Source organism: Myzus persicae, unplaced genomic scaffold (genome assembly GCF_001856785.1).
Source record: "Myzus persicae strain clone G006 unplaced genomic scaffold, MPER_G0061.0, whole genome shotgun sequence".
NCBI classification, from domain to species: domain Eukaryota; kingdom Metazoa; phylum Arthropoda; class Insecta; order Hemiptera; family Aphididae; genus Myzus; species Myzus persicae.
Window position 1 is genome coordinate 154,053 of NW_019104233.1, and position 16,778 is coordinate 170,830.

General features: G+C 30.0%; 1 protein-coding gene across 1 annotated transcript; it reads left to right on the forward strand.

The window, feature by feature from the left end:
• The first annotated feature begins 447 nt into the window (after positions 1-447).
• On the forward strand, positions 448-1,656 carry LOC111040288 (ABC transporter F family member 4-like). Its single transcript, XM_022324138.1, has one exon. It carries the CDS (start codon positions 448-450, stop codon positions 1,654-1,656), a length of 1,209 nt encoding a protein of 402 aa, XP_022179830.1.
• The last annotated feature ends 15,122 nt before the right edge of the window (positions 1,657-16,778 follow it).

Below are 16,778 nucleotides of genomic sequence, written 5' to 3' on the forward strand. Positions count from 1 at the left end.
CATCGCGACAGGACTCTCTTATTTGAGTAGAACATAAAATCATGAAAAACTGAAAATTTCGTATTCACCTAAGTACCGGCTGTATTTAAAAATTCCAAAAGTCTAGAATTTGAACAAAGTCAATATCTACTAAAATTAAAAAACGCTGTCGTGCGTGCTCGCGGTGATTCACCCTGTATAGTTATGGGCAAACATCGCGTTATTATGTTATTACTACACATGCATCGTATACAAATATAATATATATTTCGTGTATACAATAGAACAATATCGCAACGAGTGGCGAGGGATACAGAAGAGAACGTTGCATTATCGCCGCCACTGCCACCGCCACGCGAAAGCGTAACTGTTACACACGCGTCTAGTCTCGCGGTTTCTATATCCGCAGTCGGATATCATTATTGTCGTACAGTCGTACCGCACCTGTTGTCACTTGTCGTCAAAAATATGAAACGGTCGTCGTTGTTCGTGTGCTGCGGCATAACGCTCTTGTACCTGTCGGACAGGTTGGACTCCAGGACAGTGTCGCCGATCGTTTACCTGACGACGGCCATGCCAAACGTCGCCGATCCGACCGCGTATTACGATGGTGGCGTCGGTGGTCAATCGTCCGGCTATTACGACGGTGGCGTCGGTGGTCAATCATCCGGATATTACGGTGGAGGCGCAGGCGGTCAATCCGGATATTACGGCGGTGTTGGCGGTCAATCCGGATATAACGGCGGCGTTGGCGGCCAATCCAGAAATTACGGCGGTGTCGGGTCGACCGGACGTTACGGCGGGAGATCGCCAAATACCGCAGCCGCCACTAAGTACGGAAGTTACGGGCACAGGACTATGCCGGAGTCTGCTGTCCGGGAAGCGATTAGGCCGGTCCGCGACGAACGGAGTTACTACGAGTCTCCAAGCACGTACGAGTACATGACGAACCCTCCACGGAAAAGTGGAAAAGTGTCCAGGGTGCCGGAGACTGAGCGACTTCCGCCGGAAGACGACGTAGAGTTTATCGACGACGGTGGTGGTGGTGGTGCCAACAGGAGGCCTGCGAAAGACCGGCGCCGAGAAGGAGACGAAGACGAACGAGCTCAGGATGTCGACGATCGGCCTCGAGGTCACCTACAGAATAATAACAATAATAGTAAGAGGATGAATAGGGACAAGCCCAAAGCGAAGGGTGGCAGGAAACTTCCGACACGTGAAGATGATTACACGGATGACGGTAGCAGAGGAGGAGACGCGGAGCCGGTAGGGTCTTCGACGAAAGGTGACGTGCATGAAAGGGCGTCCGCTAAAAAACCACACCGAGACGGCCATGAGGAGGTTGGGCGCAAAAACAAGAACCGCGCACCCAGCGAGGACGGGCCTATCAAGCACAAGATACACAAGAAAAATGAGTACTCGAAGAGACAGCAGTTTTTCGACGAGGAGCACGTGGACCTTGGAAAGAAGAAACCCAAGAATAAGGCGAACCACAACGGTCGCAAGAGAAACGGCCACGAACTTCCAAAGCAAAATAAGAAGAAGAAGAGACAGCAGCAACAGCAGCAACCTACCCAAAAGCCAGTCAAACGGACGACGCAAAGGGAGAAAAAGGACGACCGAGGTGCGAGTCGGGTCGGCTCGCAAGGATACGGTCAGGTTGTGGCCGTGCGATAACGAACGATTGTGCAACAGGTTTGGTAAATTTTCCGCTAAAAGTGCATGTAAAAACGTCTGCGAGGCCTGTCTGGGGGGAGGGGGGTCCTGCTGAAACGTTTTAAAATTTACCACATCTTTACGAGGCGTGCTCGCTGGTATAGGAACAGCGAGAACAAAAATTCGGACACGCAATCCACAACGGTTCGGCGATGTCTTCGGCCACCATTGCATAGGATATCTATATTATATTATTATGCCAACTTTTTGAGTATACTTAATGGACATAATATAAATGATTCAACTTCGGAAACTTAAATCAACTTTATTGCATTGGCTGTGGATATAGGAGTTTTTAACAGATTCGACGAAAACAATAATAGTTTGAATTGTTTTGTTTTCGTTTGCATCTATTAATGGCTGTAGATGTATAATACGAGGAATAATGATTATATTATGTATTATATTATGTTTACTCCTATAATACTATGTGGTAATAATTTTCTGGCATCATAATATTCATATTTCGAAAAAATCAACCGGGACCGAAAAGTTATTGACGTGAACAAACGCGAAGCGACATCCTGTTCGTTTATATTATAATACTATTACATACTTTAAGAATGAAATACAATTGTTACATCACTTCTGGCTTGCTTTGATATTTATTTTTTAAGACTGCAAACACCACGTATTTACTAAAATGTATATAAATGTTATCATCCCGATTGCAGTGTTAGATAATTAATTATTTCCCTCCGCGAAACGGAACTAATTCGACGACGTTGGACCGGAACGCGCGTGTCGTAGGTAGGTACCTATAATATTTATAAACACTTTGGCTGTTTCACATTTTTCTTTATTTTTTATATTATTTGTATAAATATTCATGGTCGTTGACCTAGGTTAAAAGTTGTTGTTGCACAAATACAATTAAATGGTGTTAATTTTTTTTTTTTATGATATTTTATGTTCAACAAGACTTTAGTGTCGTAACATGTATAACAATGTTATTAACATTAAATATTTTCAAATTTTATTTTTACTTTTACGCCGATGCATTACAAAACTATTGTTCTTAACGTATGGGAAAACAATTTTTAAGTATGCAATTGTTTTCACGTGTGATACATATTTAAGATGATGAATTAATTAATTTGGCTTATAATGTTGTCATTAATTGCAAACAATGATATTATGCTAAATAAAATGAAAAATTTTAAATAGGTAATAATACTAAATACTGGACACTTCATAAAAAAAATTGTTTTTACCAATACAACTAAACTTGCATATGAAGCAGTCAAATTCGATTGTCTGTACCAAACACCAGTTACGTATATACAATTTAATATAATACATATAATATAATAACATATAAATTCTCATTATTACAATACCGTTTTTTCACATGCATATTTTATGCAATATAGGTACATTATAACAAAATACAAAAATTTGTGATTGCACGCCATATAAATAATTTACATATACTTAATAGTAAATCCCTATACTAAATCTTCTTATGAAAATTCAATTTTTTGTGCTGCAAGCACTGGTGTCGTAGAGCGAATACAACATAACATATTGTATGGTTGTAATAAATTAATGATCTAAACATAATTTATATTGTATGCAGTCATGAATATAATACCCACATTTTGGATTGTTGATTGAGACATAGTTAACGGTCTACATAGAACATCAACCTAATTTAAAACTTCAATTTTATTAACCAAAATTGTTCTTAAAACAAAATTCTCATGAACAACTTTTAGTTAAACAATAAATATTATAAGTCAATATTTGTTATTGATGTTGAGAGATATTTAAACTTCATTTGTTTGTATCTTTAATTTTATGTGATATGTTATGTCGATCTGACTCGATAATAGTATAGCCTATTTTATAAAATATATATGTATTTTTTTTTATTTTTATATATTTTATAGTTGACTTAATTTATAGAAAGTAAAATACTGATAATGTCTATTTATATTTGTTATATATTTTGGATTAAGATTAAAATTATCAACACTACGACTTTGTCTAAAACACATCCATTGCTTAATAAACCTAGATAACTGATCGTTTTTCACGAAAGATTACATTTTAATAATTTAGGTGAAAGGTATACATATTATCATGTTAATTTCATGGTGATGGTTTATTAATTTTAGATTTTATTATACAACAAAGTATATTAATTAAAATCGTAACTTATACAAATTATAGTTTGAAGTACTATAAGGTTGTATTGCTACAAGCGATCGATCTCTAACTATTTCCATAGTCAAAACCAGACAAATTATAGTAACAATATTATACTTAATCAATTCTAAATTCTCAGAGTTCACCGATAAAAATGTATTAGTGGGTACAATGTTTTTTTTTTTTTGATATCTAGGTTCGTGATTAGTTTTTCTTTTGGACGCAATGCTCCAACAAATTACATATTTCTTTCCTGGGAGTCTTATCTAGATGGTACTTTAATGAGGCCATTTTAAAATTGTGTCAAAAGTTTTTCTGAGCGTAAGGTAAAACTACCGACAACTGTGGAACAATTTTAAAGAAATATTAGCAAGCGTAGTATAGTTGGTAAAATCTACCCTTAATTGTTTTTTGAATGCTATGAAATGTCCTAACCCAATCTCGCCTTATCATGCCGTTATATCCTTTTCTACTTGTCATGTTATTACTCGCATCAATGGTTTAGATAAGAAAATGCAATTAAAAAATTATAGAAGATTTTAATTAAAAATCGTTTAAATGTATGAATACTCTTTTCAAGCATTCAAATATTTACAAATTTGTGAAAATTAAATTTCATTAGATGATTTTTGTAACTCGAAAAATTTTTTTTACAATATATAACAATTAATGTAATCATAAAAATCAAAATACATTTTGTTATCCTTGGCTAGAGTTTATATAATCCGGTGGTCCTAGGAAGTTTACTTTTTTTTTGCCGAGAACTTTCCTCTTCCTTACAATGTTTTTTTTTCAATAAGCCAAAATTAAAAAAGTTAGATTATGATGTATCGTTTACAAATAAAAAAAGCGTTATAAATATTTAATCACAAATATATCTATAAGTATTGTTTAATCCAAGTTTACAAAGTATTTTTTCAGAACTAACTTAAAATAAATTATAAAACAAAAAAATTTAAATACAAGGTTATTTTCTTAAAATGAACTTGACTATATCTTGAAAAAAATTAGTTGTTTTTGTTTTATGGAAACTTTTAACAACAAACTGTAATATATTTATTTTATAATTATAATATTTTTTTATCCATTTTCCTTGTTTGCTAAAACCATATCAAATTTAGATTTTCATGTGGAAAACAATTATTTTAATTCTAAAAACATAAAAGATTTTTTTATTCTACTCAATTTTTAACTAGAAACGTTGTTAGTTAAAAAATTATTATTTTAATTATCTTTTTTTAATCATAAATTGGGTTTAGAATTGAAATGATTTGAAATTTTTTTTGTAGCATAGTTTTGAAAATTTGGTTAGAAACGTTGCACAAATAATCGTACATTGATACCTATTATACAATTTTTAATTTAGAATGATTTGAAGTGTATACGTGATACATATCATTGAATGTTAATTATTTAATGAACATAAAAAATGCGTATTTTGTGGTATATATACTTAAAGAAAAGTAATGTAAATATCAGATGGTATTATATTACAGATTTTAATTTCATAATATTAGTGATTTTTTGTTTGACGATAACAATTTAAAATCTATCAATACTATCGTGGGTTTATTTGTGAGTATGATTTACTAAAATTATTTAACTCTTATTAAAAGTAAAATTGGATTTGTCACTTGATATATTTTAAAATTAGAATATAATTCGTTATAATATACTGGTAAAAAGGATTATTATGTTGTTAATAATTTTATTGCATATCTTGAAAAATGCAAGCATATATATTCTTATTTTAAGTTGCATATAAATTCTAGTCATATCAAATCATACACAGATGTTAAACAATATTAATTATTTATAAGAATTTAAAAATGTTTTCTTTAAGTCCTTTAACTGTAAAAAATGTGTTTCATGATTTCTTCTGGTTTCTAGTAAGGATAAATTTCATCTATGCATAAATTTAATGTTTAATTTGGAGTTTATACCTTGAGGTAAAGTTATTTATTTGAAAACATTAACATTGTTTTTCAAATCAAATATTTAAAATGATTATTTTAATAACAATTAAGTTTGAACTGCAGAATCAGACGAGAATGGGTAATAGTATAATTATACTATAGTATATATAATTATATTGTTATACCAAAGCATAACAGTATATTGTTTAATTATTCTTTTCCAACTATTCAATAATATTTTTAAATTTAGGTATATTTAAATATTATATAATATTGGGTAATAATATTAGGTTTAGTACACAAATGCTTGTAAGCAATAGGTACTACTATCACGGTATATTCATCTAAATATATAATACAACATTTTTTTTTTTAAAAAAACACTGCTATATTAAAAATGAAAAAAAATGCATAGTGTTATTTATTGCTTCATATCTATATATAATTAATGCATCAAATTTTTAATATTGATAATACTCATTACTAACGTTCAATTCGATAATCTTGAGTAATAAATGAAAAATTATTCCATCACCAATGAATTATCGACCTATTGGTAGTTCAATTTCACTGGACAAAATTATTTATCGGCGTACACTAAACATTTGTTACGTTTTGTACCAAAACGAAAATTAATATTTCTTATGCATTAAGAACAACATGATTAAAATGATGTCAGATTATATTTACTTAGTTAAGAATTGTTCACAACTGTTATTTACATATTGTGAGTTTATGAGCACTATTAATAACGTTAATAATTTATATCTATCATATTCCCTCTTGTTATTTTCGAATCCAAGAGAAAATAAAAACTTTGATAATATTATTTCAAAAGACGAAACAAGTACACTTTTATTTCAATTGGAACGTTTATTGAAAACCTTATTTCTATTTTATTCTACCTATTATATTTAGCCTACGAATACGTCATAAAAATAGGCAGTATACAAATATTAACTTATACTTAAAATATATCCAATTTAGATTTAATCTCATTAAAGAATCAGTATTATATTGAAGCAGTAAATTTACAATAATTAATAATGCAAATTTTTTTTAATAGTTGCGTCAGGTCAGCACTTCCTTAGTTTTTGTTAAAACATTGCCGTTATATTTACTTATTATTGATTTGATAATACTTTCATCTCAATTATTATTGTTTATATTTTATTTTCTTATATAAAAATTTAATTAGTCTTAAAAAAAATACGTAGGTCTTTTATAATTATTAAATAGTTAATAACACGAGTATAATAAAAAAAAAATGAATAAATTCAAATAAATTATGAAAACAATTTAATTACTCAAAAATTAGGCATTAAGAATAAAAAACTACAAGAAATAGAAAAACCACTTAAAGATATCAAAGTAAACATACGATTAAACCTCAAAATCTAAATAATTAACTAAGCTTCTTATTTAACGAATATCTTGATTATTATTTATATTTAAAATTAAAATACCAGCTCTTGAAAATATTATAGACTTGGATAAAACCATCTACTGAATGCACCTCATGTGGAGTTACCCTTATTGTAAAACATTTGATGGCAGAAATCAGATTGAACGAAGATGAAAGAGAAAAACATAATATACCAACGATCGTGTATGGAATAATTAGACCTGACTATCAGCTAAAAACGTCATGTCATTTCTCAGGAGCATCGAAATAAAGAAATACATTCAAGGGAAACAAAAACAAATAGTTACAAGCTCAACATTATTTTAATCGAATTTTTATCAAAAATAAACATAATGGCTCTTGTTACCGAAGCTAAAGATCAATAATAATAATAAAAAAAAAATTACTAAAATAAATTATTATCAATAAATACATTTTCAAAATGTAATTATGTATATTGTATACATTATTGTTAATTTAGCTTTCAAAAATTGTACCTATCATCGTTATTAAATATTTTTTATTATACTGACATTATCTAGTATACGTTCATAATATTATTATACTTGATAAAATTGTTAACACCTTGTCTATTTTTCATGTAAGAATATAAGGAAAGATGGGACGATGAAATTTACAATTTAACCAAAATAATGAATTGTAATAGTATGTAGACGATACAAAATGTCTTTGAAAAAGAAATATTTTTAACTTTAACACATTGGTTTATATTTCATTATTCGAAATAAATCAGAACATACATATACAGCAACAATATTTGCACTTCACCATTAACTATTGTTTGAGTCACATTAATAACAAAATAAACCTTATAGATAATATTGTTCTTTAATTACAAGTTAATAAGCCAACATAATCTTATGTCACTGACTATCGTGAGTTGATCCGATAATTTTTAGGATTTTGTAAGGTAAGTGGATTGGGAACCAATATTTATTGTCGTTGTCTTTCACACAATATGCTATAATGTAGTAAAATCTAACCATTTTGCGTCTATTAGTACGACAGATGTAGTAAAGCGACAATATCATAAAGGCAAATTAGAATTAAACATAAAATGTATATGATATCGATCAGTCCACTTTTTAAAAATAATTAAACAACCTGATTTCCAAAAAATGTATTAAAAATTTTGAAAATTGTTTAAAATGTAATTTTTTATTTAAAAAATAACCAAAATTGATAAAAGTTGCTCGATTGATCTTATGTATGTACACGTTCAATTAAAATCTGTTTTTATAATATTTATCACTTCACTATATCGCTTGTACTTATGAACCCGAAATAGGCAGTTTTTACTATGCTACTGTATTTCGTCAAACAATTACTGTACCAAACCAATTCCCATAAAAGTTTCTTGAATTTACCTCGCGTGTTCAATTAGAAATCTCTCAATGTTCTTAATGTAAAATATTGGTTAGACTGTTAGAGTAAAGTTTTTTTTATGGTGTCAGGAGCCTTTGCCCGCACACCAACCACCTGAACTTTAAACTCACAACTGTCGTTGGTAGAATTTTCAATGCATTTTTTTTTTAGCAGTTAATCATATTCATCGAAAAATAACATCTGCGATTTGCTGTAGAAATATATGGTTGTTATATAATTAGCCAACCTTTTCAAAAATATTTCTATCGACATTCGAATAGCAAAAGTTAATGTATAGTAAAATCATTGGAATGATCTATTATTGTTTAGCTATAAAACCAATTTAAATATTAACGTATTGTTGATTTTCAAATGTTTATAATCATATCATAGTATACAGGTCCTACGGTTGTTACTCGCCGTGAAAACTGTCCACAAAGTACCACGAGTATTAAAAGTTAAACCGTTATCATCTTTAATTGGCTGAACAAGTGTTATCCTATTCCAAAGATTAAATTTAAATTAACTAACCCGCGCACGCAACGCATGCACGCAAAAGCTCATCAGCTCGGTAGTAACCACAAAATCCAGTTTGCCAGACTGGTATATACCTATGTACTTAAAAGTTTTGCCGGACAACCGTGGATTATACGGTAGCGAAATATCCGAACAACGATTCCGTTGCCCCCTCCCACTCCTTCCCCGACCATCTGCCACACACAAACATTCGCGAATGAAATGTCTGCGGGTAGAACACGCGATCACCGATAGCCTCTGTTCGTCTTCTTCGTTGCCGTTTATACGCCCACTTACTCGAAACTACTTCAGTAGAATGATCGCTAGAAAATGAGATTGTAAGTACGTTGCTATACAGAGCAATAACATATTATTAAATTGCAGAATACTGGGCAGGGGAAGTTGCAATGTTCAAGCTGCCCCCCCCCCACTCCCCTATTCCAAAGGTTCCTAACCAAAAATCAAAAAATAATGCTGTGTATTATACATTGTATATTGCATACAAACATTTAGAAAACAAATTTATCGAGTAAAACGATGTACTTAATAACAAATCAGGGAGGTGGTATTGACTATTGACTATAAAGACTCAGTTGCCCTAAACGTTTTAAAGAGCAAGCTGCTTTACCGCCGCCGTAAAATATACCTTCTAATTATTTATTTTCCATCACTGTTACAATAGTGGTGCCACGGTTAGTGTTAGCGGTGTTGGGGTTCTCACCTCTCCCACAAAGGATATTTTCTTCCAACATATTTTCTTGAACTTAATAGGAAAAGTACTAAAATAAATTTATGATAAAAATTTTTTTTTTTTTCTGAAGAAGAGAAATGTTTGGCATCAAGAGTAGATAAAGTAGATATGTAATAAAAAAATTAAAACTTTGATTTATTTCAAATAGTTTCGAATCTGTTATTTCCGACAGTATTTTCAATCTCTTTGGTACATTCGGTCATACGGGTGGTTTTACTCGAGCGATGTGTGATCAGCTGTGTTATCATATCAAACGTTATGTTTTTACCGTATAGAGCATTTTATAAGGGCTTAAAAAATGATTCCTTATAAATTATAATTGATACTCCTCCTTTCACAAAAAAAAAAACAAACAAAAAAACCATCAACATGCACTTATGTTTCATATTAGGTATAAACATAATAGGTATAGATAGTTGTATTTACTTTCAATATGTTTTCTTATACCTACCTACTTAAACATACGAAATACAACAATTTCGAATTCAAATTGTTTGTAGTTTAAGAAATATATTTGTATATCGTGTAGTGTTTTTACTGTTTATAATACAGATATAATGCAACTGCCAATATTGTTTGTCGAAGACAAAACTTACTTTTATTGCAGCATCCGTACACCTACGTTGCGTCTATAATGTATTGACATAATAATAAACATAACTACTACTAATATTGTACTCATACGTGTACTTGCGTATGTAATATAATACAAAACAGTAATAATATGCGCACTGCACAGTGTATAGACGATGTGCACTGTGCAGTCATTGTCGATCGGAACTAGCGGCTTTGGCAAAACAATTTAGCAGTCAGCTCTTCCCCTCTTTCAGACGTTATACCAAGTATCATACCAAAACGCTTGTCATTACATATAAGATTCAAGTGTGCAGGCGTACTTCGTAGTATTTTTAGAAAATAAATCGATGTAACAAACATTTTTGGAAACGTTTTAGGACCATTTTGTTATATCGTTGCTTTCTACGTATAGCTTACATAATATTATATTAAAAAACTTTTATAATAAATATAGGTACCTAATAATGTAAATACTGTATACCTACAGCATAAATATCTGAACCATTGCAATATAATACTGAAGAAGTACTGTATTCTATCTTTAGAAATCGCCATGGATATTGTTTCAACGTGCATAATCAAAATTGTAATATTTATAATAAAATATGTTAAGCTCGAAATGGTCCTGTCCGGGGTCAAAAATTATTATTAATATAGTGCGCAGACAATGTAAGTATGTTACACAGCATGCAGTCTTATACCTGCGTCCGACACAATATAAAATATACTGTACAATTTTACATTGTTTAAACAAGAAAATATGAAATCAAAAACATATAAACGTCGTTTTGACTGAGACAATTAATTATTTCTCCAGACATCAATAAATACAATAACATTTCTGGAGTTTATTTGAGTATTGTAATGGCAATCTAAAATATTAAATAAGCACGCAACACAGCACTAGAATTATATTAAATATATTATTATGGTTTCAGCCTTTATTTTAATGATCTTTCTTATTATTTGCACTCATGTAGAACATTTATCATAGTAATGATAGTGAATTCTTGATGTGAATTAAAGTGTTTATAATTTGTCAAAAATCAGCAATACCGAGTGATTTTTTTTATTATGAACCTCTCGGAGTCGCCATTCTCGGAGTATAAATATGTATACTGCCAACTATGTAGCCCTTAGAGGACAGTTACGCCGTATTTATCTACATTTACACTACCGGCTTAGATTGTTTTAGCCTAATCTATTTATAACAAGATTAAAATTAACTAACGTTGACCAACAGTAAAATATAAATTAAAAATATTTATAATACATAATACATATATTATCATAATCGAACGTGGCTGACAGTTGATCGATGTAGAATCTAAACTGTAATAGCTTAGACATTGAAATACCTTAGTACCAATATGAGCACTAGCACTAAGAAAGGAACTAAAATTTTTAAGAGATGCTCACTTAAGGTTTTTGAGAATTACAATGGAAATATGAAATTTTTGATTATAAATGGTTGCCATTGGTTGCCACTCGGACAGATCAGATATGTATTAAATCGTCGAGTTTACGGTCTCGAATATACAAGTATGAGAGTTAATTTATAAAAATGATCCTTCTATACTGTGTTTGTTATGCTTATAGACTCAAAAACTACTCGACCGATTTTTATGAAAATTTCAGATATTGTTGTTGATATCAGAAAGGTTTTGAGATAAGTTTGAACGACGTTCGGAAATATACCTTGGGCTAAAATATCTAACTAATCATTATACACTGATAAAAAGCAGTTTTTCTTATATTAATTTATCATTTTTTCCTGGTCGAAGTCGGGTTAAACAAGAAGAAGAATATATTTAAAAACGTTGGGCTTACTTTGGTTTTTTATCAAATAGGTAATGAAAAAATATATTTTAAATATATTTTTTTTTATTGAACATATAGATTCAGCTACAAAGGCCATTAAATTTGTGTTAAGTGATAGTATACCTTTTTCTAGTATTAAATTAAAATTGTTTCAAACAGTTCAGAAAAAAATAAGTTGTTAGACAATATAATAAGTTTCAATGTTGTGAGTGTAATAAAAAACCAACTCTCAACCGTTATGTTATAAAGTCTGTACTAGCAAACATAATATAGTGTGTGCAATATGTGTATAATTATTATAAGCTATATCGTTTAAATACAGTGGAACCTCTTAATACCGAATACTATTGATCATTGGAAATTTTTCCGATATTCAGGAGGCTTAATTTGTAGAAAGTTTGTAGTTTGTTTTCAAAAGTATGTCCGCTATTTGGAGGTATCTATTGAGTGAGGTCTCACTGTTCGTCATATCTGTCCGCATTATAATTTATGGACCTAACTTGTGAACTACAGAATACATTTTTTTTTTCAAAATATTTACTGCTATAGCTTTATCCCAGGAAAAATATCGCAGACAATTTATATTAATACTGTGTCGGTGATTCAATTAAAATCTGTCGTAACCACGAATGAGCCGGGGTAGTGACCACGAATGAGGACGTGATCCTCAGGTCGTCGAGAAACACTGCATGTCTAAATAACACGTGATATAGGTAATATATACTGGCGACTATATGCGTACAATTACAACTTCATTTTTAAATTTCAATAAAACAATATAGGTATTTATTAAAGACTTAATAAGATGAACAGAATATATCATAGTGCCGAGTTAAATAATTTTGTTAAATATGTAGTAATATATTTGTTATATATAAACCAGCAATGATATTGGTTGGAAAATTATGTATGTATGTATAAGTACATATAAATATAAAATATATAACAACAATGTGAGTTGTGAATTGACAAACATAATTATTGAAAAATAAAAATATATATTGTATATTGCAGGTATACTGTGTGTGTTCTTAATTCGGAAACGATTTTATTTCTTATCAAATATCGAAGACCATTACATAGGAAAAAGCTAAAAGTACAATAAAATTTGTTTTCAATTCATAACATTATGAACATACTTTCAAATTAATTAAACCCATTTGTATAGAAGACATATAATTTCAACCTTATATTAAACGTTATGTCATGATAAAATATATACATTAAGATTCCATACAACTGTTTTTTAAGAAAATGTAATTAAATAAAAAAAACCAATTTGATATCGGAGAAAGGTACCTATAGTAAAATAAATAATTACACGAAAAAAAAATATGAATAAATAATAAAAGACTTAATACATAAAATATAATATTTATATGGTAACAAATAATAAACAGTTTAAGCCAGTTAAATTATACTACCTCTATTGTTTTTACATATACGAGTAGGTTATGTATTATTAATTTATTTTTCGTCTGTTCCTCAAAAATAATAATTATTGTGTTTCTAAATGTAATATCAGAGGTTGAAAAATCCGTGAGGATCAAGAATAACAGTACATTATTTACTCACAAATAGTACAACAGTATAATTTATCCTAATTTAATATAAATATTGTTTTGTGTTGAAATATAAAACACATTTTTCTTTCCAAAAAAAGTTATTTACATTTTATTAGCATCTGTTAAATATAAAACCAAACTAGTAATAGTAAGGAAACATAATAAAGTACAATTTAAACTACATATTATACCTTTATTCGTGTACATATCATATATGCCATATGGTATATTATATAATACAGGGTGATTCCCCAATTACGATTGTCACCTTTATTTCCTTCGGCAATGAAGTTATTAAAATTCTGATTTTTTGAATTTATTAAGTATAATAATTAAGCACCATGTTGTAAATCATTTACATTTATTTCATACCATTAAAGGAATCTTAATTGACGATTCCAGTTTATTTTTGCAAATGTGATTCACCCCTTTTTACAGTAAATTGTTAACCAGATATTTTTTTTGATAATATTTAAATCAAAATTCGAATGAATAGTTTCTGAGTCATAAGTATAATATACTATATTTTAGTCTATAATAGAGTATAATAGTCAATTATGGGATGTAATAGTCTTTAAAAATATAAAATGTGTGCACAATTAGATTTTGTAATTATTATACTTACACGATTGTTGCGAATTATAAAATATTACCTAAAAAATCAGCTGTTTAATAATTTTACGGGAATAAGGGGGGTTTTCGTGTAGAAAAAATTAATTGGCATAGGAAATTTCTTAAATGAGTTAAAAAAAAAGCTATGTATATAGACATTCAGCTCTTAGGGCGTATGGGTTTAAAATTTAATCAATTTCACTATTTATGAAAACAGGAATTGAGCTTGCATGTTGAATCATCCTGTATGATGGTATATTATAAGCTAATTTACTGTTTATAAAATGTGATTTGAAATTTATATTTATAATATTAATATTAGGACATGTACTATACAATAAAATAGGAGTCCCTTCCTCCCCCCCTATCGCACACACACTCTCACTTATTCTCGCTCTCTGTCTTTCTCTATCACTGTTTTTCTCTCTCTCACACACACACACACACACACATACACACACTAGCGGTTTTTATTTTTCCTCTAATCAATATTTCTTTCCTCACATTTTTAATCTGATTAATGTATACCCCCCCCCCCCTGACTATTTTGTGAGAGTTTGTGCATTTATTTTTTGTTTCAAATTTTTTATATAACATAAGTTTTGTTGAACGTAGAACAATCAACAAATACAATTATATACTATGGTTCAAACGTCCATTAAACTAAATCGGAACAAATGTACAAGTGAACTGAGTAATAATTGGAAAAAATATTATTTTGGAATAATCTTTTATTAGAATAATTTTTTTCGACCAAATATCCATGAAAACAATTAAATATAATATCAAAGGTTATGATACCAAATTGGTCAATGAAAAAAATAATGATTTCTAATTTGATAGCTGTCATTCCAAAATTGATAATTCCAAATCGCTGACTGTAAAAAATTAAGAGTTAAGTTGTCAGTAGGATGTGTGGTGGAGGGGATGGTGTCTTTCAAATCATCAATCATCATATTACTTACACAATTTCCTGGTCCGCACGTCAATTATAATATGGTGACCGTGAAAACAATCTGTGTTATTCAACGTTGAACGAAATAATCAGGAAGACCGAAAAATTACAGAGTCACCCTAGTCTGCTGTTTCGATGATAAGATTTCTACAATAGAATAATTATTATATAAAAATTACATAACTCATCTATAGACGTAGTAGGTACGTATTGAGTTCTTGATATAATATGGCTCATCATTGTTTAGCTTTATATGTATTGACTCGTCGTTACGATTTGCCCCAATGAATTTCACAATAATCAAATGATCTTATAAAGTACTTAATACTTATGTACACAAATAAAGTATGCAATTATTTGTACAAGTATAGATTAGGATACCAAAATACCCAATGTAAAATATTCTACAAAAGATTCTGCTTGAAAAAAATATAAATCACCGCCTCCTTATTTGACTCAAGGGTGATCTTTGACTCGCTGTGTCTACAAACAGGTAAAAATTGTATGCAATTCTGAACTATTTATGAAGATTAAAACTCAGAAGATCAGTTCTCTGACCTTCATCTAATATGGGCTAATGTAAAATCTTTATAGAAATGAGGGGTTGTTAATTTTCACAGTAAGTTTCGACTGCGTTGTCCAACCATGGATAATCATATGGAATTATCAATACAATATTAAATCGATAGTTCCAAACGGGCAAAGCTAATTGATCATTACATTAAATTAAAAAAAAAAAAAATCATGTACTTGAAAATTAAAACAATAAATAAAATATACAATTATTATTTTACTCAAAATTGTATAAAATATATAATTACTCAGACGTGTTCCTAGTTACAGATCACTGACTGTTCGTTGATGTGGCACTCGGCTAATTTGCTCTGGAACAGAACACAGGGGCTTTGAGTACGAGCGTATATATTATAGGCACAGCCAGCAGTCGGGACTGAGACGCGAAGTAGAGACAAACCGTTATTTTTACATTTTTTAAATTACATTATTAATTTGATTTATTATGTACATGTATATAACACCCTAACGTATATTTAGATTGTTGTGATGGTGTAATATTATTTTTTTGATATTGTTTCACTTCGTATTTTACTACTCATGTGACCTTTATTACACTTCCCTCAAAAACAGGGTAACTCAGCCACGCAGGTGATAGTGTACCTACTGTAACCTACTGTATAATGATAATATGACTATTTCAAAAATGTAGCTAATAAACCTTTGTGTAGGTTGGTATGTATCGTGTTTGACTGTGTTGGTTTATGAAAGCAGGTCATAAGTTTCTAGGACCTGTAAAATATAACTTGGAAAACTTTATCTTCATCGATCCAACCGTCCGCTTCTCAAGACATGTTTGTGTAGTGAGGACAGACAACCAACTACTCCTTAAATTGATAGGATTAGGTAAAATATT

Excerpts from the sequence above, each read along its gene's own strand:
- LOC111040288 (XM_022324138.1), top strand. The coding sequence starts at position 448 with ATGAAACGGTCGTCGTTGTTCGTGTGCTGCGGCATAACGCTCTTGTAC.